The sequence below is a fragment of the Phasianus colchicus genome, chromosome 10 (genome assembly GCF_987193195.1).
Source record: "Phasianus colchicus chromosome 10, bPhaCol1.hap1.1, whole genome shotgun sequence".
NCBI lineage: Eukaryota > Metazoa > Chordata > Aves > Galliformes > Phasianidae > Phasianus > Phasianus colchicus.
The window spans coordinates 5320170-5342794 of NC_143445.1; the positions used below are offsets into that span (position 1 = coordinate 5320170).

Consider the following 22625-nt stretch of genomic DNA (forward strand, 5'->3'; position numbering starts at 1 on the left):
TTGCTTTTCTTTTTTATATTTTCCTCTGAAATTAGAGCTTTCAGTCTTTGCTACGTATAGCTCTGAATCCAGTTCCTGCTGATGGAGAGGTGGTTTTCTGTTGTTGGTACTCTTGTTGATCCACTTAAGCATTCAGGGCTTAAGCTTTACCTTCCATTACTCCTAACTTTCTGCTGTGGCAGATACATTTCAAGGTAGTGGGTTTTTAATGGGTGTTTAATCTGTCAGCATTGTCAGTGTGTTTTAAACATATAGTGCTTACTAATTTTATGTTCTCTTCATAGGCACATTTGGGCGCATTTTCCATGGAATACTAATAGAGGAAAAAGATCCCAGTAAAGAAAAACAAGTTTTTGTGAAAACTGTTAAAGGTATGTTTACTTGAAGACTTCACTTTGTCCAGTTGTTTGGCCTGAGTGTATCAAATCTGTCTTTAAAAGCAGTTAAGCAAAAGCCACGTAAAGGATAGTAATATCAAAAAACTGCAATCAATTTGGGTGCTGTTGTCAGCCAGCAAACAGTGATTTTGTATGAAAGAAGAATGTACTTGTTCACAACTGCCTGCGGTTACTGCATCATCACATACTTCAGCTTATTCATTTTTCTTGTACAAAATCTCATTTTCTTTTTCCCTTTTGCATGGAACACATAGAGCCTTCCCCCTGTCTCTGAAATACACAGAAATACACTGGTGAGGCACACCAGTTTCTGTCACTTACTTTAAGTTATGATAATACCTTTTGGTATTTCTCAACCAGTGGTGTATATATGTGTACGTACACATATATACATACATGATATATGCTTATATCAGTTCAGCTTGGAAGCTACTTGGAAGAATATTAACACTTGTTTAAAGGAGAGGAATTTAAGATCAACCTGTTTCGGAATAAAAGTAGCTAAAAAGCATCCCTACTTTGCACATGTCTCATGACAGTCTGAGATGGATGTTGTTGCATTCTCTAACTGCATGTAATTCTTGATGTAGGCCTAGCCAGGGTGGTGTGCTTTGCCAGTGAAGATAGGCCAGTGCCAGGTACTGTGCCTGCTGCTCCAAAATATATTGGGCCTTTTTTTTTTTTTTTTCCAGGATGCCAGTTACTCTCAAGATGCTTCTTTTTTTTTTTTTTTTTGAGTGCTTCTGAGGTGGTACACTTCCATTCTGTAGCATTTTCCTTCCCTGTTGAATCCAGAGAGGGCTTCTGTAAAAGTGGATCTGTCACCCTCTGGGAGGACCTTGGGACTTTCTGCTTGCCAGGATGGTGCTATCTGGAACTCTGAATACTGAAGTTGTCTTTGGCTTTGTTTCAGACATAGCAAAAAATGTTCACTTTGTAAAATGCTAGTATCTTGTAGGGATTTTTTTATTTTAGTAGCAAGAAGTAATCAAACATCCTCAATTAAAGACAGTTCTGCTTCTTTCCAGTATCTTGGCAAGTTTTCCTAATTTTGGCTCTTCTTTCCTTCCCTGCCAGACAGTTTGGGGTTTCATTTTCTTTATTTCACGTAGCTGGCAAAAGTTTTATCCCATGTTTTGTGAGCCTGGCACTCCTGTGTTCCACAAAGCTCTCAAAGTTGCTGCTTCATCCACCACTGTTACCTTAACTTGTGATCCCTTTTGCTGTCTTGTTTGGTTCTCTTCACTGCCGCAGAGTCAACAGACACTATTACTCCTGTAACATCTAAGATTGTTGTGAACTCGGGCACTTTGACATCTGTATGCTTACTTGATAGCATGGAAATAAGACGACATCTGCAAAAACATGTCTTAGTTGAGCTGCTTCCCAGCACTGCTTTTCTGATTTCTTTACCAGCATAAGCCTTCCAGTCTGCTCTTAAAGAAACATTTCTCCCTTGATATTGCTTAGAGACAGTCTGTCTTTGATACAGTCCATGTCCTTTCTCCTAATGTTTTGCTTTGCACTGAAAGGTTTGCTAGCTGCAGCTCCATACTGCACAATAGTCTTAACAGAGCAATGGTATTTGCATAATTGTTGTTACTAGAGAATTTCTTAGCTTTAAAAAGTATAAACTCATTGTCTGCATGGATAATAGATTCTGTTGATGTTTCTGTGAAAAAGTACGGGCTTGGGCAGCAGAACGTTGCTAGGAGAATAACTAATAAACATCCCCTCTTCTCCTTACAGCAGTATATTTGTAGAGCCAATATTAAGCAGTTTCCTCTTTGTACCTTGGCTGTGATGGCTGTGTGTGCAGCTGGGTCATGTACAAAGTTAGGAATTTGGTCTGCTTGGAAAAAAAGAGAGTGCGAAAATGCTCTTAACCTGAATTTTCCTTGATCTACTTTGTCCTGTGACCACACACACTGTCCTATTTTGGCACAAACACAGAGTAGGGTCGAACTGCAGAAGAGAAAAAGAACTATAACACTGACTTAAATATCTCTGTTGCTACAGGCAAAAAAAGGAACCAGAGGGTCATGGAAAAGAAACAAGGGAAAAAAGTCTTTGTAGCTAAGTTACCCTGGAAAAGCATATGCTGTATCTTAGTTTTTTTCCCCACAATGTGTTCTGATGTTGGTAGAGTCCAATGATACTCTCAATTACAAGAAAAATAAAAACTAGTGGAGGCATTCAGACTTTCTGAAAAAGGGGAACTGAAACTTTTTCAACAGGTGTTGTGGGGAAGAAAGAGTAAATAATCTGATAGCCTTCCTGAGAGAAAAGACCTCTTTCTTATCAGGATCAGAGCTTGAGACATTGCACTGACTGGCTCGTTGTTAGGGTAGTTGGGGTAGCTAGGGTTGCTGCAGCTTTAAATCTGGAATTGTTAATAGAAGAAACTCTTTGGAAGAGTAGTATCTGGATAGGCCAAATAGAATCAGTATGTTTCTTTCCAAACTAGAACTTCTCTCACTTATTTTCTCTGAGAACAAGGTTCCAGTAAAATAAGGCAGAAAAGATTTTATTAATGGGGCTAGATTGCTGTCTACAATATTCTTACAATATTCACCACAAGAAACAACTTCCTTCTAAAACTAATGGAGCTTTGTCTTCTCATTTTTATACTGAACTATTTGATGCTGTCAGCAAGAAAAGGCTTAAAAATTGCCTTACTGGTACATCTAATGTCTGTACAGAACTGTTAGAAACAATTAGACTGTCTAATTTACAGGAAAAGCTTTACTTTATTCAAGCTTTGGCTAGATGCATTCGTAGTTGATGTAGTTGTCAACTATGTCACTGGATATATCCTATCAGCCCCAGTATAGAGACCAGTTTACTGGCACACAAGTTGCTTTGTGACTGGGTGTTTCCAATATTAAATGTAGTAACTTTGCACAATGCAAAGTGAGAAAGTATAGTGGATAAGTGATTATCCTGTGGGTATGTCCTAAAATGTCCTGCAAACAGTATGCTGGTGCCTGGCAGGCCTCTCTGAGCCATGGGCAGCTCACGTGTTGGCTTTCAGAAGGCCTCTACTGTACTAAGGAAATCATTAAATTGGTGTTAGGACTACTGCTTCTGCTTCCTTTTGAGAGACATCACAGAATTTGTCACTGAGACTGAACTCTTCAGTGTTTTGGGACTTTTAGCTGAGCAATTAATGAAGTCACCAAAGTGCTTTTCGACCAATTCAGTGACTTCTTACTGTGTACATGGCTTGTGAGGTGGTAGCACTGCAATTTGGAAACACTTTTTTTTTTGTTGTATCCCTTGTAAGGATACAGTGTGAAGGTCGAGTTAATCCTCCAGTGCTAGAAGTTCACTCCAGATCCCTTAGAAAATGTTTTTCTCTCATCTAACTGTATTATGTTCCAAAGAAAAGTTGTAACATGCCCTAGATAGTGACAAACCTTCTACCTGCATGTTCATGAAATACAATAATTTGTCTTTTTTTCTGATGGTATATCATCTATCATTTGAGAGCATGTCTGGATGCATGAATCTTTCCTTATGTAGGAAGTGCTCTGTGCCAAAAAGAAAAAAGCTGAAGAGGAGCAACAAAAAAAAGAGGTATCGGTTGGCAAAATTAGAAGCGACTTTCTGGAAGCTTTAATAACTTTAGGGGTATGAAGGCTGCACGCCCAGGGAAAAAGATGTCTCTTTTTTTTATACCTTCTCTAGATCCTTCATTTAGGTCATGCAGTTTTCTAGTTACAGTTCAGAGTTTCACTGTGTTAATTTCCTAGTCGTCATTATGAAAGCTTCAGCTTTTTTCACATTCAGACTTATTTTTGGATAATTTGCTTCCCTTTTTTTCCCTATAATTCACTTTCATGAAGATTCATTATGGAAGTACATCATTATCAGTAAGAACAATGATACATGTACTATTTTTGGGGTGCCAGAATCCATGGATCAACATGACTTGAATAGGTTCTTTGTGAGGAACGTGAGAGACATAACTGCCACCTGATTTCTCACTGTGTTTCTTGCCATGCAATATAATTGTTTTATGTAGTTGTAATGCTTCATTTTCTTTTCTGATGGATGTTTTCCAACCACTCTAAACTTTAGGAAGTGCCTTGGGTGGGCTGTTTATTAGAGCTGGAATTACGTTTCTTGCCTGTAATTGTCAGATCTCTCCTGCCTTTACAGTGGTGTGACAGACTTTTTTGGGAATCTTTAGAGCTTTGTACTTCAGAAAAGAAGGAACACTGTTACGTATTTTGACTTAAGGAATACATTGTTTAATGTTGCTTTTCCTGCAAAGGAGAAAAATTTTGGAGAACAAATGGAATTGTATTATTCCAGGAATACATGAGGTGAATTTGAGCTATACAGAACCTGACTCATATTCTGGCCAAGGTACATTTTTAATAAAAACAACCAATCTTGCTGTTTGAGATAACCTGGCTACTTCTATTTCATTTTCTAACCACTTAACATTTTTCTTCTGTACAAAAAAGGAATTTTTGAAAACAATCCACCCATGAAAAGCCCTGGAAACAAAGACATAGTGTAGGTGAAGATTAACTCTTAGGACTCCTCTTTTTACTAACTTTAACAAAGCTTTTAGTTTTGTTCACGTCGTCATAGGTCGCTAAAGGACTCTTTTTCAGCAACATTGACTAATTACATCATTACACTGTTAGTTGACTTTTATATCTTGTCAATCTAGCTCAGAGTGGCTGCTCAAAGAACACCCCATGTGCTGAGCATAGATCACGGTGGAAGCTTTGGAGGAGCTTAGTGAATTCACCTGGTACATCTCAGGACCACAGCTGGCTTCAGAGCATTTGTACTGCACAAGACTTCTCTAGTATGAGCTAAAACAGAACATCAGTGCAAGCTTGTGCTGTGTTATAGGCATGAGGAAACCCACTAGATGTTAAGCTGTATGTTGAAGTCATTCTGACTGAACTGTCCATAGCTTATAGATCCTTTTCTGCTCTTATTCACTTGATGTCTGCTTTGGCCTACTTGTGAACTGAGTGCAAGTTGGTGGCCTTTGGGGCTTCTTCATTACATTTAGGAGACTGAAAAAGTTCCTGAGAACTTTTTAGATTGTGCAAAGTGGGAAAATGAAAGGTATAGTTGGATGAGATGTACGTTTAATAAGCTTTGCATTAATAAATAGAAGGATTTCTTATTTCTGTTATGCATACTGTGTACCACAACCTTGAGCTCACCCAGTGGTTCCCAAGGTGCCATTTTTAAACAGCGCTGACTTTACATTTAGAAGCGATTTTCATTAAAATTTGCAAGGTCATGCCTTAGACATGTTAAACACACACAATACCTTCTTAAAATAACAGCTATTTAACCTCCCACAGCAGAATGCAGGATCCTATTTTTTAGAAGACAATGTTACAACAAAAAAGTTAAGAAAAGTTCTGCTTCTACTCTGGGTTTTCTTATTTTTATTCACAATGGAAGGATGTTGAATTTAAAGGAAAATAGTGAATTCCTGTAAGTTTATATAAAATGCATTGTCTCATTCAGACCCAGTATGTTGAAAGAACTTATCTGTGTACAATCTACACTTAAAAAAGAGAAGTTTGGTAGTAGGTGATGTCTGAAGTTCTACTTCAATTTCATAATTTAAATATCTGCTGTTTTATGTTTCTACAGGAAAAAAAACAAACAAACAACTCACATTCCAGTGTATGCTTTCCTTTACAATGAGTTAAAACCACTACTCATATCTCAGTTTTGTTACCTGCTGCCTTAGCAGTTGACTGACACTGAAACATTAATTCAGTTCTCTTCCTTCTCCTGTTCTGTTTCATGTTTGTTTTTACTTTCACATTTATTTGAAGTTGAGTAGATCTCTGAGCAAAGAACTGTTGATTTGTTGCTGTTTGTTGCTGCAACTCTAGGTTCCTCTCTTGTTACATAGGAAAAAACATCATCCCTAAATCATGTTTCTCTGCTCTTTTATGTAGCTTAAAACATCTGTTTTGATATTGCTGTCAAGAGACGTGTTCATCAGAAGCCTAGATTTCCTGGCTGCAGTGATTTGTGCAGCTACTTATTGTAGCAGTGCTGACAGAAACTGCCCATAGCAGGCTGTAGAAATGCTCTGGAATAACTTGTTTGAATTTTGAAACCTTTGGCTGTGTTGCCTTTACAATTCTGCTTTACTTTCTTGCTCTTTAAAGTAATCTGTTTTAATGACCAAGCTACGATTTAAAGCCTGAAGTCATAATACGGTGTTTGCTAATTTGTGATTCTGGAGGATCTGACCTATAATGTTGTTCTTTAAGTCATCCAGCTGATCAGATAACCACTGCAGTATTCAAGTAATTGCTGCTTTTTCATCTCTGGTAGGTAATTTGAGGTGTGGAGCAACTCTTTCCTGATGTGCTACCACCCACTGAATGTAGGGTATGATGCTCAGCAATTGATAGAGCTCCTTGCTCATAATGAGCAAGTTAGTGCAATCTCAGAACTCTTGAACATGTCAGGTGTTTTGTGAGCATCATGATGATTCACGTGACTGAAGAGTGCTGGTAAATGAGGATTTAAAACACAGTTTTGTAGATGAACTTCTGTAAACAGGTAAAAATCCAATAGCTGCTCTCTGGCCTTGAACCAGGAATGGCCTCAGCAGATCTAACTAACACTTGCCAGAGATCAGCCTCATAGATAGCACTAGTTGTGTTAAGAGCCCCATTGTGCCTGGCTATCTACAAATAACATAATACAATGAGATAAACTTGCAGCCATATCAAAGCTTCCAGAAATCCAAGTCTGTTCTTGCTCTGCGCCCCAAGGTAGACTGTCAGAGTCATTGCCTTGTAAGTGAGGGTAAAAGCATCTTCCTACATCTGTCTTGAAGTTTGCAGTCTTGCTGTTAAGCACCTTCCAAAAATTGAGCTCTTTTTTCGCCCCTGGCTCTTAAATCTTTGCCCTAATTCATGTTATCTCACAGTTCTGCTCTTCAATTACTCAGCTATTGGTGTGTAACAGCTCGGAGGAAAATAGATGATGATTTGTCAGGGTTGAGCAGCAACGACCTGACTAAAGCTCACCTTATGTTCATCAGGATGCAGCTGCATGAATTGCTGAGTACTGAGGTATTCCTAATCCCAAGTAGCAGCAATATCTCAAAGGGTAGTTTAGCTTTTTTTAAGGCTTTGAAGAAGTGCAACAAGCCTTGTTCTTTTACACAGGAGCATTCAGCTTAAACCCAGTTTACTGATGGTACGTGGGAGGCTGTGGTCTCTTGTTGCAGTTTTGAGTTACTGCTCTAATTTAGGAGGTCTCTGGACCTGTGGGAAGCTTCCCTTTCTTTTCTCCAGCTCTTCTCCTGTTTGGTTCCGTGTGTGGCTATATTCAGATCAGGTAACCTTGCAGATCCCATGTGGAAATAAAACAAGCTGCAAAAGCCTGAGGGCATTCTTGTGCTTTTTGTGAGATCATTCCACAGGTCTTGTTTTTGTGGCTACGCAAACAGTAAAATACTAAAATGTGCCCATTTACACGTAATGCTTACATATATTTGAGAGATGCTTTCAGTAGAGTCTGGCCTAGGCAGGAAAAAGAGATCTGTGGAATTTGCCTTAGCAAGTCCTCCTTGCACCTCACCTAGCTGGAATTGCTTGGTCAGGGCTGTCATTGGTGCTGCCCTGGCACTGCATGTTTCCCATATCAGAGCCAGAAGTGCTGTAGGTTGTCTGAATTGTTTGTGTGGCTTTTCAGTGTGGGGTGGTCAGAGTCCCCAGACAATCAGTTCCTCTACAGCTAAATGTTTTACAGCACGTTCACCTTCATAACTTATGAAGACCTGTCTGCTGGATGTTCAGAAGTGGTGTAATCAAATAAATGAGTTTAAATGCACTTTGTGTCATGTAACACAAGAAAATGGATGTAAAACTGATTTTCATTTCTATAGGGACTGTTGGAATAGCATTACTTTGATTTTCTTTTTTTCTTTTTTTGACCCCTTTTGACTGAAACTACTTAAAGAAATGTTCAAAGTGATGATTTATGTTCTGTTTTGAATTGTTATTGTGGCTTCATTGGATATAAAATTGTGTGGTTCTTCTATATTGGCATAGATCTAAGTTAGAGAAAGATTAGTGTTCTACTGCTATTGTTTGTTCTTTGTGTGTTGGTTTGGTTGGTGTTGTGGAAGTTTTTTTCCATACAGAAAACAAGGAAATAGTATTGATAAGAAAACACAATGCTGATTCTGGGACTGTTCCATGAGATAAGATTTAGATTTCCATATGTACTTGAACTGGAGTCAGTCATCCTTTGGGTACTCAGCAGTTCTAGCGTAGTTTCTCTGAGCTGAAAAATACTGATGAAACCTAGCAATGACCTGCTGAAAAAAACACCCTGGTGATGGAAAGGGAAAGGCATCAGTAGGACAGCATTGCCTGTAACAGCATTACCATGAAGAGTTGTGTTGTCTGAACCAGATTAACTTGTTCTGTAGATTTTTCCAAGCCAGTTCTAAGTAATCTCCGATTTAGCTCTTCAAATTATTACATGGTGGATCTTGCAATTAAAAGCAAACCAGTAAAGCAAGCACAGAGTTGAAGAGCATATGAGCATGTTCATCAACCTAAACTCACACCTACTAATCTCTCTCAGCCTTTCACTGTACACTCGGATGAAGAGGCTATGTTCTTTTTGAGTGAGTGGTTCATGCACTTAAAATGGAAGCTTTATACAAGTAGTCTGCTGGCAGTTCCTCCAGGTTCTTGTAATGTGCTTGTATGCCTTTATGTTTTAGTTCTTGCCCTTTATAATGCCTGGATGGTTCAGCCATTCAAGGCTATATAAATTCATTTTAACGTAGCATCTTGCTTTTTCTCAATTGTTTACAAACCTCAGAAGTCTGTCTCCTTCATATGACATTTGTCACATATAAAACACAGATTTCAGTTGAGTTCTGTTGCTGCACAATAGGTAGGACCTTCTCTTTGTCATGCAGTTGATGGGTTTCAGGCCAGAGATATTGAAGGAATGCTCACGTGAGGCTTCCTTTATTACAAGAACCTATTCGTTCCCTACCCCTCATATATATTTATGATCAAATAGAAGGAAATCACTATTTTTGTACATCTCATAATACATTGAAGCTGGAATTGTCGTTGATGTAATGACACTTATAGTCTTATGTTTCAGAATTTTGTGTTCTTGGTCCTTTGAGGCTGATGTTTCTTAGGGATTTCAAAGCATAGCTAGAGTTCAGTGCTTCTGCCCAGGATCTGTATCTGAACTTGTAATATAAATTTCCCAATCTCTTTCTTTTTGAGCATCTAGATGCTTCTAGGAAGGCATGCCTTCTTTTTATTTCCTCCCAAGCTAACTCAGTGGAAGAGCCTATGTAGTAGTTCACCTCAAGATACCTTTTCTCTCCCTAGCTTAGGTATCTCAGTCCTGTTGATATTCTGCAACTCACATGTTACACAATTTCTCCTCTGATGAACTCTTCGTAGGTTCATCAAAAGGGCTGTGTTGTGCCCAAAGCTGCCTGCACTTCCAGCAGATCTAGAAAGTTGTTGGTTTGTTTTTTTTCTTTTTTTTATTAGTACAGTTAGAGCTCATCTAGTAGGTTGCCATCCTCTTGACAGGGAGGCCACACACTCTCTTTGGACCTTGTGCTTTTTTTTCCCTACCTTGTGCTCAATTACACTGCCTGCTTGCACCACTCGTTGTCATTCAGACAAGAATCAGGTTTTTCTTTGCAGGCTTATAGTTCGTTCACTTAGGAAAGGATCCAGCGAGGCATTGTAGCTGGTATGAGGAAGAAGGCAAGGCCATAAGGAGTAGATGAGTCCACTCTTCCTCTCTACTCTCTTTCTCAGGGCAGTAGAATGTTGGTTTGACTCATCTTGGATATGTAAATTCATCCTAATATGGCAAAGAGAGCTGATTGGCTTTCACTGGGTGAAAGCTTTGGCTTTCCTGTGCTAGCTTGCTGCCTAGGCACACGAATGCTAGTTGAAACATGAAGGAAGGACAGAAGAGTGCACCCAGATATAGGGGAGGTGGGTTTGTGAGAGCCTTCAATTGCATTACTTTAGGCTTCACTGTTGCTCCTTACCAGCAAAAAAAGAAAAATAGACCCCAGAATGTTTTTGGGAAGGGGAGTACAGCCAGTGCTGCTGTCTAGTTGATGTTCTAGTTGTTGGAGTTATCAGAGATACTTGGGTTCCAACTGGCAGCAGTGATTTTTTTTCTTCTTTTGAAAGGTCAAGAAGAGAACTGCAAACATTTCTAAGGTTACCAAGAGTCAAGTGTTTCAAGTAGAGAGCATTGAGTGTGTGACTCTAGAAATAAATGGTCTCCATCAATGTGGAAGTAAACTGCAGAAGCCCGTGTTGTGATTCAGTAGCAAATCAGTGTCTTGTGTGCTTTTGTGAAGCGCCTGGTGGGTTCCCCCTTTTCAGCAGTGTAGGCCCTGGGTGCAGGATTTCATCTATCCTGCCAATGCATGCAGCTCATGCATGCCCAAAAGCTGTCAGGAAGCAGCAAGAGTACATTCTGTCAGCACCTAGAGTGTTTTTTTCCTTTTCAGCTTCACCCCATTTGTTTAAGCAGAAATATGCCCTAGAACTTGGCTTGCTTGTGCGGGTTTTTAAACTCCACTAAAAAAAAGTAAGTAAACAAAATCTGTTTGTGCACAAATGACCTTAGCTGACTTATAAATCTGGACCGAATTTCAGATAATAGATTGGTTTGTTTCCAAAATTACATCTGTGGTTCTTTTTTTTTTTTTCATTAGATCAAGCCTCAGAGGTGCAGGTGACAATGATGCTGACTGAAAGTTGCAAACTCAGAGGACTTCATCACAGGTAAGCCAGGCTGTGTGAGCTGACAATACTTGTGTCTTGGTTTTGGTGTGCCAGACTGAGCAGTGACATGTGGTTAGATATTCCTTTCATTTTCAGTTACTGCAGAAACAAAGTGGCTTACACTGCTCTTTCTGCACAGGCTGGTTGTTAAATGTGACATTTCTGTGATAATGAGGAGAGTAAGTATATACACAGGTTGATTTTGCTAATTTACTAGTCTGTCTTGTATTACCTGCATTTTCTACATGATGCAGTAGGCTGAAATTGTTCTTGAAGATCTTCATTGCCGGCAAGGATGCAGGAAAGAAGAAGAAACCCACACTCACCATCAGGTCCTATGGCTAGTAGTAGTTTGTCCTTGTCACCGGTCATGTGAAGGAAGTGGAAATAGTTAAAAGAGAACTGTTAATGCCCCACTGGATTTAGAAGCTGCCTTTCTAAGAATTATTGTAGTTAAGACCTTGCCTAAAAGACAGAATTATATCAAAAGGAGTAGCAGTGTTTTGAGGAAACATGTTTCACCTTGTTTTCATTTTAAAATAACTCCTCTCCCATCTTCAAAATAGACAGTTATCTTTTTACAAGTAAAACTCCTCAAATATCCCTCCTTGGTAAACGTCATGGAGAAGAAAAGCTGTTAGCACCTCTTACTGAAGATGGAGTTAAATGTATATAGAGTTCATCGATGTAATGCCTGACTGTCAGACTTACGAAAATGTGAATTTTCCAAGTTCCAAACAATAACAGGCCTCACTGGGAACTTCCTACTATGTTTTCACTAGAAAATATAGTTTCTTAACAATGTTTCGTGGAAATTTTAAACCATATAAAGTTTGTTTCAAGTTTCTGTGTTTTTTTTTTACGTTGACGCTACAGAAAGGTGTTTATAAACAATGCAGGGGGAGGTTATGAAATCTGGAAGGAGGAGAGAAACACCCCTGATAGAACTCCTAAATTATTTCTGCATTAATGGTACACCCCTAAACTTCCTGCCACTGCCCCCACAATAATGTCTTCTGCTTTTTTTCCTTTTAAATCCTCCCCAGTATCTTCATTACTTGGAGTCTTTGTGCTCTGCAATCTGTAACACAAAGCTAATGATTTTACTTGATGTTGAATTACTTTCAGTTAGTATGTTTAGGAGTTGAGAAGATCTAGGTCAAATTACAGCTTTGTAAAACAAGAGATTTCTGTCCCTGTCTTCCAGGAATCTGCTGCCTATCACTCATGTCTGTATAGAAGAAGGAGAGAAACCAATGGTGCTGCTGCCATACATGAACTGGGGGAACCTTAAACTATTCTTGCGACAGTGCAAGCTGGTAGAGGCCAACAATCCTCAGGTAAGCTCTAAAATCTGTCACTTCCTGCCCATTCAGCTTTTACTCAGAAGTCCTGGTTTGTTATCTGTATATGTACCTTAAAAGGAGCAGCTGCAGTATTCATCCTGTCTTGTGACAATGAAAGAACTGACAAGCAGGTCTTTAGCATGTAGTAATTTTGATTCATACAAGGAAAACATTCTTGGCCGCCTTTATCATAGCTATTGAGAGACTGTACAGCAGAGTTAAAGTCCCATTCAGGGTAGTAGCTGGTATATCAAGACATCTAAAAAAGCAGAGGAAATGATATATGATAGTGGTTTCAAGTTGCAATACATAGGAGAAAGTTGTGTACATTAAAAGTATCAGATTAAATGAAATGTTTTTTTGCAGAATAGATGATCTCTTAATGGTAGTTCATTGTTTCATAATAAGCATAAAGCAGTTCTATTAAATGTATGACGTACTGCTGTAGATTTGCTTTACAGTAAAACGACTGTATTTATTTACCTTGATAATGGAAGTGGTTTCTGAGGATTAGTTTGTTTTCCTGTTGTTGGCGCTCATCAGCATTTGTAACTCTTTACAATGTTTTCCATAGAATTTACTGCATGTGTTTCACAAGAAGTGAAAAGGAAGAAAATTCTTAGATGAGCATAAAGTTTTAAAAATGTCCTTACAGCCAAAATGGAGTTGGTGTTAACAAATAAGAGAAAATTGGACAAATGTTCAGCCATGAATTTGTCTGTATTTTAAGACTATCCCTCTTGCTGGGATTGCCTTATCTTTCCTTCTCTTCAACTTCACCTTGTTTTGCCTCTTGTCTTCAAATTAAATTCAAAATGAATTCTGGTTTGCTGTGGTCAGCATTTGCCCCTGTTATGTGCCAAATTTGAAGCTCTCAGGGTTACCTACCTCTGTTAATTTACAAGGTCAATAAATTGTGATAAGCTGCTAGGATCTCCCAACATTGACTTATATGCTTTGCTACTTAATCTGGGTTATAAATCTCTATTCAGCACACCAACATCTCTTTCCAAGAATTCAGAAATGGCATTTGTAATCTGCATTACGTCAAACAGGAGTTGCCTCTCAGTGGTATCGCCGTGCGTCCCACTGTACCAAAAACTGGAATGTTTGGTGCTGTACTTATTTAAAGATGAGCATCAATGGAAGTACCAGAAACAAGCTTTTGAGTTCTCTGAAATGTATTGTTCTAGTTCTTATTAAAATGCTGTTAACAACCATATACTGGCTTCTTAATTTAGCTTAGTATTTGCTTTATTTTATCCCCAGTCTTGCAACTGTTGTATCTACCTACACACTGAAATACTGTAGAAATGAAAGAGAGAAACCAATATATAGATAAAATGCAAGAGTTTTATGTAACTGTGACACTGGTTTCCAAACAAAAGGAAGGGAAAGTGTGGTGAGCAGCTACATGTGACCATTTTTGCCTGCATTCATTGCTAATCCAAGAAAAAGCTGTGTAGCAGTGAGAAAATTGGAAATTGGAAATGCTTGCCCCTGACATGTCAACTAGGGGGAAAAAAAAGGCTGAAAAGTTAGAATAAAGAATCTTCATAAGTTTTCAGAAGATGGTAGTGTCTGTTCAACAGATGGTAGTGTATAATCAGCTGCTAGAAAATCATCGGCTACTCAAGGGTAAGAGAGAGGGAAAGGATGTTAGACTACAAATTAAAAATTAGCCTGCTATGTATTGATTGTTGTTCTGTGCTCTTACAGGCAATTTCCCAGCAGGATCTTGTACATATGGCTATCCAGATTGCCTGTGGAATGAGTTATTTGGCCAGACGGGAGGTCATTCACAAAGACCTGGCTGCTAGAAACTGTGTGTAAGTACCAAACAAGACAAGAGTCATTGTGCAAACAGTGTTATGTCAATAACTATGGCTAAGATGGATTTCCTTTAACCGACTTGATCTCTGCTTCAAAACATACCACTTTTTTTCCCCCTATGTTTTGTGCAAATAGTTCTGTCAGTGTAATTTTCTTCTAGGTATAAGGTAGAACAGAATGCTTGGTTTTTAAGAGTGCAGAACATCCTATTCTGAAAGATTTGTATTAGATTTTGGTTTTCCTTATTTTCTGCAAATGCTCACCTAGCCTTAATGACTTCCTTTAAGCTCTGATAGTAACCTGGAGCTTTTTTGGCAGTTTGCTAATGGACACATTTTGCACCAGGAGTTGTTGGACAGAGGAAGCAGAAGCACCTACCCTGTAGCCATCCCTTGTGCTTTTGAACTGATGCCACTTAGCCCATTTAGCAAAATCCTTTGTGCTCTTGTAGTATGTAAGGATGCTCAGTTTGATAGAGTTTCTTTAAAGGTTTTTTTTTCATCTGTTCTTATTGCTTTTTCTCTCTGGTGAATGTATTAAAGAAGTGATACCACAGAAGGCAAACATCATAAGTAGTGTTCCAGGGAAGCTGCCTTGTGACAGCCTCTCATTTCAGTGCAGCAAATTAATTTACTTGTGCCCTTCCTGTGGAAGGTTGAGCATTCTGACAACTTTACTCCCTGCCCTCATAGGGCAAAGTTCAGCTTTGTTTTAGTTGCCGTATGTGTGATCCTGAGTGATGTCAATATAACTTAACTCATAGTACATCTGGCACTCCTTCTCCATGGCAAATGCAGGCAGGAGCTGAGCTTCTGACCTGTTGTTCAGCACAAGAATATTTGGACCAACTTTAGCTTTTTACATAGAAAAAAAAAAAAGATTGCCAGCAGCCAGGATTCCATGAAGGGCTTTGGTCATCTGCCACTCCTTTCTTTCCAAGGTTTATTCCTGAGAGTACCTCCATGTGGGGGAAAAGCTGGGAGGAGTTGGTATGAAGTGTATCAGATCTGTGTGTCTGTGCTAATATTGGGAAGGGAGCCAAGACTGCAGTGCTCTTGGCAGCTTTGTGAAGGGGTGAAATACTTTCCTTCTCAAGTGTCTTGGGCCCAATTAGAATGGACGTATAGATTACACAAGTCAGAGCTTGGTAGTCACAGGAAAGGTATCCTTTGTACTTGTTTATAGGCAGATCTTCTAGGAATTTGTCTGAACTTCATCTGCACCTCTTAGGAGTGATTACATATGGAAATTTCCTAGTTTGTAAATTTTGAGGTCAACAAACAGACCTGAAAATGCATAAATAATGGGATAAATAAGAAGGTACCTGGGACACTGAAGCAGCAAACACACAAAATGAGCATTTATTTTTATTTTTTTCTTATGAAAATAATATTAGACCAAAATGGAAGGACAGCAAATGCTAGTTTAAAAGTAAAAAGTGTAATATTATTCATATTTTTGTCAAAGATGTCAGAACTAATGTCTTGCCTGTATTCTGAAGTCAAGTGTTTGAGAACACTGAGCTTTGACTTTTTTTTTTTTAAAGCCTAATTCACACTCTTAACATCCCTGAGGGGCAGAAAGGCAGTATGCAATTTTATTCCATTAAAAACCTGCTGAAGGCTCCTCTGTGCTAATTAAGACACATCTTGTTGATTACAAACAAGTCTTGCTTAGTCAGTGTTCAGCTTCTGACAACAGTCATATCTTTTGCTGAGGCAGTGTTTGTGGGAATAAATATTTTATTAGAGCAAATAATCACTTGATTAGGGACAAGACTTTAGGCTGCAAATAATTGTGGTTGCTTTAACAAGATACTGCTAGATCTTGTTTAGCCTGAGTCTTTAGTTCATCACTGGTTCAGAGGTATCATAGCTGAAATAATTTAATTCTATTGTGGATCTCCAAGGGAGCAATAATAATTAAGGGAGTTGTTTGTTTGCTTTAGTTGTACTTTTCTGCATTTGTAAATGTTTGATTTTATTTAATCTAAGACTTCTAGTGCTTACATGCTGACACAGAATAAACACTTCCTTAAGTAGTATTTGATAACCACAAAGTGTCTGAGTCTAGAACATTGCTAGGTCTGAAATGTTGAGAATGTGATCAGTATTCCTCAGTGAAATTAAGGTAGAGCACAAGTATTTTCTGTGAAACAGTAGTGCCAAGTTTGCTTAAATACTTCTGTTCTTTTAAATTAGCATTGATGATGCACTTCAGGTGAAGATCACGGACAATGCGCTATCTCGAGATTTATTTCCTATGGACTACCATTGCCTGGGAGATAATGAGAACAGACCTGTTCGATGGATGGCTCTTGAAAGCCTGGTTAACAATGAATTTTCCAGTGCTAGTGATGTGGTAAGTTTGGTTTTGTTCTATTTTTTTCTTGGGGAGGGAAAAAAGAAAATCATGTAAATTAAATGTTTACATTTATTTTGACAATTTTTCCCTGTAAAACTTTTTTCAGCAGTTGGAGGATGAGAAAAGATAGCAGTGATTTATCCAGAACAGCAGTTCTGTTCCTGTTTCCTCCATTTGCTGTGCAGGATAGATCATTTAAAGGCCAAGCAGATGCTTCTTGCATGGCGAAATTGTCTGTTGCACCCTGTCCTGTTTGGAAGTATTAGCAGAAGAGAGAATTAAATTCAATGAGAAACCTGTATTGGTTCATGTCTGCTACGATTCACAAAAGATTGAAGGGAACTTTTTCTTGAAAGCTTTCCACTGTGGGAGATTGGCTTTGAAATTATGATCAACAAATGAAATTGTCAGTGTTTTCTCTTGTACTGGGAAACGCCAAGTTGAACGAAGTACTTGGCAGGCAGGGAAAAGATGGGGAAAATAATTTCCCTTGACCTATTGACTACTCTCATGCTAACAAAACCTAGAATGTAGTTGTCTTTTTGCTTCAGGAACACGCTGCTGATACATTCAACTTATTTACTAGGACGATCTGGTCCTCTTCTACTAAGTTACTTTCCGTGTAGTCAGCCTCAGCCTGTCCTGGTGCACGTGTTCTTCCATCTCAGAAGTTGGATTTTGCATTTGCTTTTCTTGAACTTTGTGATTCAGTCAATTTCTCCAGTTCCTCGAGGTTCCTTTGCAGAAGGACTGCAGCGACTCTGCCCAGTTTGATATCATCTACAAACATCCTGAGGGTACAGCTTGTTAGTGGAGATGAAACACAAATCCTGAACAGTGATGCTTCTAACCAGCTGCTAGTTGGACTAGTACTGCTAATCACAGCAAAATGTGTCCAGAAGTCCAGTCGCATTAATGAGAACATCTCCTTAATTTATCTTTAAGATGCTATGGAAGATGGTTTCAGAGGCCTTGCTGAAGTTAAGGTGAACATGCATCTTACTCCCTCTGTTCACTGTGTTCTTAGCTGAGTAGCAGTCAGCTTAACCTAGCAGTTTACCCTTGGTAAATCCACACTGACTGTTCCCAGTCACCTTTAAGCTTCATGTGCAATTGTGTCCTGCATATTGTGCTCTCTGCCCATCACAGATACAGATGTTCGACAGCCTGGCCTGTAGGTCCCTGTGCCTTACCTCCTGAAGAAGATGCCTTTTTGTCCAGTGATCAGCTACCTTCCCCAGCTCCTGTGGCCTTTCAGCAACAATGAGACCATCTGAATCAGTGCCCTCACGTTGATGCACTTTATGAGTTTTGGTTTTCCAGGCTCCATCGCTGCATACCCAGGCATTCTCACTGTATTTCTCAGGCAGCCTTGTCTTGTATCCACCTTCTCTTTTCTTCCTTAGTGCCTGAACTTTGCCTGAACTGCATCCACGGGGGCCTTGTACTACACTTGCTCAGCATTCTGCACATCAGAACAGACAGTTCAGCTGCTCTTGAAGATTATCAGCCTTTGATTTGAGTAGTAATTATCTGAACCACTTCCCACTACTAAGGGGATGTTTCCTTTGATAAGGATGCTGTGCTTAGAGAGGCTACATCCAGACATTGTCATCTACTTAAAAGTGGCTAGGTTAGGAAACTTCTGAAAAGCTCTGGTTGTGTTCTTCCTCTTTGCCATTCTCTCTGTCCTCAAGCCTTACAAACAACAACAACAAAAAAAAAACTGAAAGAAAAAGGAGTCGGCTGTGCTCCAGAAATACTTGTGTACTCATTGTACTCATATGGAGTTTTGTTACACCAAACAAATCAGGAAATGGAAATTGCCCATAAGTGCATGTTTTTACAATACTAAATGAGATCAGTAAAAACATTGATTTCTTCTTACTCACTTCATAAAATCTGGAATGTGAAAGCATTTGCTGTTCGTGAAGAATGGGCTTGGAAATAAGTTTATATAGCACTGCCAGTACAATTTTGCTAGGAAGAAGGCATCTCAGTCTCATAACTGTTTCAGAAAAATTAGTGCAATTCAGCTTGTATTCTGCAGTATTTTAACATAAAACTCCCATTTACCTTTATCTCTGTGTAATACAAATTGGCTTCTAATATGTGGTTCTGTACTTTACATAGTGAATTTTACAGCATGTGAAGTTAGACTTTTTTTTTCTGAGCATAGATACTCTGAGCCCTAGATACTCTGAGAAGTATCCAGGTAAATTCAAAAACAGTATGCTTTTATCCTCTCACTTGGAACAGTTCTAAATATCAACTTCATGTGACTTTATTGGTGATGAAATCTGTTGCAAACAATTTTAGGTGTTGCCTGTTAAGATGCAGTTAGTGTATGTTCTGGGCTTGCTTTTTTGGATGCGTTTCTTTAAAATAGTTTTCCTGGCTTGAAACTTTTCTAATGCATTCTTCTGCCAGCAGTTGTACTAATCAGCCAAAACATATAAAATCAAAATATAATTCCTGTTGAATTTTTCCTCTCTGTAGTGAGCATGAAACTCGGTTTTTTGTTTTGTCATTCACATGTGCTTCCTTTATAGATTTAGAAGTAGCTATGTTCTCAAAATAGTTTTAGTTAGCTTTTTATTGTAGGTCCAGCGTTACTTGTTGCCTGTCAGTTTTCTTAACTGCAAATAAAGGCATCCTCCCATGCCTTCCTCCACTGCTAATAGTTCAGAGCCAGGCCAGATCTGTGCACTTGCCATTCTCTAGCTTAGTGCTTCTCATCAGCATCCACTGGCATCATCCCTCAATTTAGAAATCCCCTGACCGAAGCCTTCTTTTCATTAAAGCGAAGAAGATTTTAAGGCTGGAAGAAAAGGCAGTTCTGCCTCTTTTAAAAGAAATCATTATGCATTATGCTCTTGGCACTTGTAACCTCAGCTATGAATCTTTCAGTGTGCAGTATCAGAATATTCTGTTTTTCTTTGGTCTCTTGATACCAAGTTGTAAGCCATTTTACTTGTAGTATGTTTGTGTTTGATTGTTCAATTATTTTTATTTGTCATATTTGGTTATCTCATAAGCTCCTCTTAGTAGGAGAGGCTAAATGCTGTGTTGAATGCTGATTCAGGTGCCATGCTTACTTAGATAAAAATCTTTGTTTTCTCAGGAGTAGTACTTCTGAGCCTATGCTCAAAATATACTGATAATGTTCCTTAGATTTGTTAAGTGTTCTGTGTGCTCTCTTTTCAGTGGGCCTTTGGAGTAACACTGTGGGAACTGATGACTTTGGGACAGACTCCCTATGTCGATATCGACCCCTTTGAGATGGCTGCATATTTAAAGGATGGCTATAGAATAGCTCAGCCAATCAACTGTCCTGATGAACTGTAAGTGCACATCTTTGGAGACAGTGAAAAATGTCTCTGTTGGAACCAGCATTTTAAGCCTACCATATCAATGAAACAACCCGGTCCTCCTCCTTGCCTGTTTATCTGCCTTTATGCTGATCCTTGTGTATTTGCGTAGCTTTACAATGACCTGCCTTGAGGAATGCACACTAAAATTTTTTGTAGTTGAGTTTCACTTAATCCTCACCCAGCTCTCTTCCTTATTCTGACGCACTGATGAGATGGTGTTAATCAGCAAGATGAGAGGAGGGAGGTAAGGAGACTAGAGGCTTTCTACTTAGGTTTTTTTTTTTGGGATGCAGTAAGAAGCCACTAGTTTTTTTAGGCAGAGGAAGTTTCAGTTCTCTTGACAAGACTGAAGATAGAAATGCTCTGTGTAGTGGAGCTCAAACAGCAGCACTTGCAATGTTTAATTGTGATCTTAATGGAATGGAAGAAGGCAAGAACATAGGCATCACCTCTTGCCTCTCATTTTCTTCTAGGTCTCTCCCTTTCCTGTAAACGAATCACAGAAATGCTTTGAGCTATGTTTTTACAATACTTCAGCAATTTCCAGTGAATTATGTATTGCTTCCTCCTGAATTGCCTCTGACTTGTATCCTAAATCAAACCAACACCTCCAGTCATAGTACATTTATTGATCATTCAGGGTGTCGATCTTCTGCAGGAGTGAGTCAGCAAAGTGTATTGGAAGAGGCAGAATTCTTTTTTGCTTTCTAGTGTCAAACATCATTTTTTGTTTTCAGGCTTGGGATTATTTGTCAGAAGTACATTGTCATGTCTTCCATTTGTCTGTCTTTCAGATTTGCTGTGATGGCCTGCTGTTGGGCCCTAGATCCTGAAGAAAGACCCAAGTTTCAGCAGCTGGTGCAATGTCTAACTGAATTTCACGCAGCATTGGGAGCCTATGTCTGAAACTGCAGGAAAAGATTCAGTTCACCAATTGGGAAGAAGGCATGGCATACATTTGCAGCTCCATGCATCACTCGGACTCGCACACGTGATGTGTATAAAGCAACACTAAAGGGAGAAAGCACTTCTTCCAAAACACCGTGCCTTAGAATACTTTAGTAGTCTGAAGTTTTTTTTGTAAGACCTCTTGATGTTGAATATTTTCTAGATATCACTTTTGCTAAGTTAAATTGAGACCTTTTTATTTGCCAGCAGGATTTTTAAAGTGTAGTGATAGTGAACTTGAACACAAGGTTTGGATGAACTTTGCACTCTTACAACAGACACGTGATTTTTTTGAAGGGTATATGGAACTGGTAGAAAAGTAGGGGGATTAATGCAAAAAAAAAAAAAAGAAAAAAAGAAAAAAAGAAACACTGCAGAAAAAACTCCCTGCTTCTAAAAAATGTTGAAACTGAATCTTTTTGACCAGCTCTAGCGTTTGTACTTTGTATGTATCTGGAATAGCTTTTTAGTATCAACTACTTCTATTTTGAGACAACAGCACATTGTGGTTGGATCCACAAGCGGCATCTTTTTTTTTTTTAAACCCATTCATGAATGTTTTTTGGAAAAGCTGGTCTTCAGGATGCAATATTCCCTTTTTAAAGCAGTAAGTGATGATGTAAAAGTGATTCCAGTTTACCTCATTCAGAGAGTAGTAAAGGGGTGGGGATAGGGGTTAAAAATGGTGCCCCTCCTTTGCAGATAAAAGGCTGATGTCATTTTTAAGATGGTTTTATGTGCTAAATAGAGGCCTTCAGAGAAGTGCCAAAGCAGCCCTTGTGTTGGGAGTCTTTCACCTCAGACTTCTGGATCACAGTTTCTCTTGTTGAAAAGGTACTGGTTGTTTTTTATGGGCTTTTATGGCCTGAAATGGGCTTAAATATATAAATATATATTTGTAAAGACACTTGCAGAGTAAAGAATGTTTTTCTATTACATCTAATGTGAAAGCTTGGTCCCTCGCATTGCCCTGTGTGTTGAGCAAGCAGGTTGGTGGTTGGTGCTGGGGTAAAGTTGCTATGAAGGCAAGGTGGGTTGCCTATCTCCCTGCAGAACCACTTCCTGAGACTTTATATATCACCCTGCTGCCTTCATTAACTCAAATATCCATTCCATCCCAGTTTATTTTGATTGAATATAAAGAGGATTAACAAGATGTTCCAGGAAAATGTGTAGTGATGCACTTGACTGAGTGTCACTGACTCTCATATTCTGTAACACAAAATTTCATATGGGATAACCTTTGGTTCTCCATCATTCTCCAAATCTATTGTAGGCTGTGCCAGGAGACAGGTTGCACCTTAGTGCAATATGAAATGTGAAAAATTGCCTTTTGTGCCATCTTCTGAGAAAAGCACCCATAACCTGGGGTGTTTGTGCAACTGCCTGTTTTGAGAGCATTGCCCTGACAGGCTCCATAGTGATTGTGGCATTTTAGGAGACTCTAGTCTGCAAGTACCAGCAGCTGGATTTGGCTGAGTTGTGCATGTGTGCAGCTTTTGTTCTTTCCAGGGTTTCTGAAAACTGAACCTAGTTGAA

The 22625-nt window shown here is 38.9% G+C and overlaps 1 protein-coding gene across 2 annotated transcripts in view; it reads left to right on the forward strand.

Annotated features, from left to right (window-relative positions):
• The window catches only part of RYK (receptor like tyrosine kinase), a 51264-nt gene extending 29242 nt beyond the window's left edge, over positions 1-22022 (forward strand). For both annotated transcript variants that reach the window (XM_031596533.2, XM_031596534.2), the window contains exons 9-15: positions 285-371; positions 11152-11221; positions 12429-12561; positions 14287-14396; positions 16602-16761; positions 19972-20108; positions 20933-22022. In XM_031596533.2, the coding sequence (XP_031452393.1) occupies positions 285-371; positions 11152-11221; positions 12429-12561; positions 14287-14396; positions 16602-16761; positions 19972-20108; positions 20933-21044 (809 nt within the window). In that variant the 3' untranslated portion in view covers positions 21045-22022. The remainder of the gene's footprint in view (positions 1-284; positions 372-11151; positions 11222-12428; positions 12562-14286; positions 14397-16601; positions 16762-19971; positions 20109-20932) is intronic.
• The last annotated feature ends 603 nt before the right edge of the window (positions 22023-22625 follow it).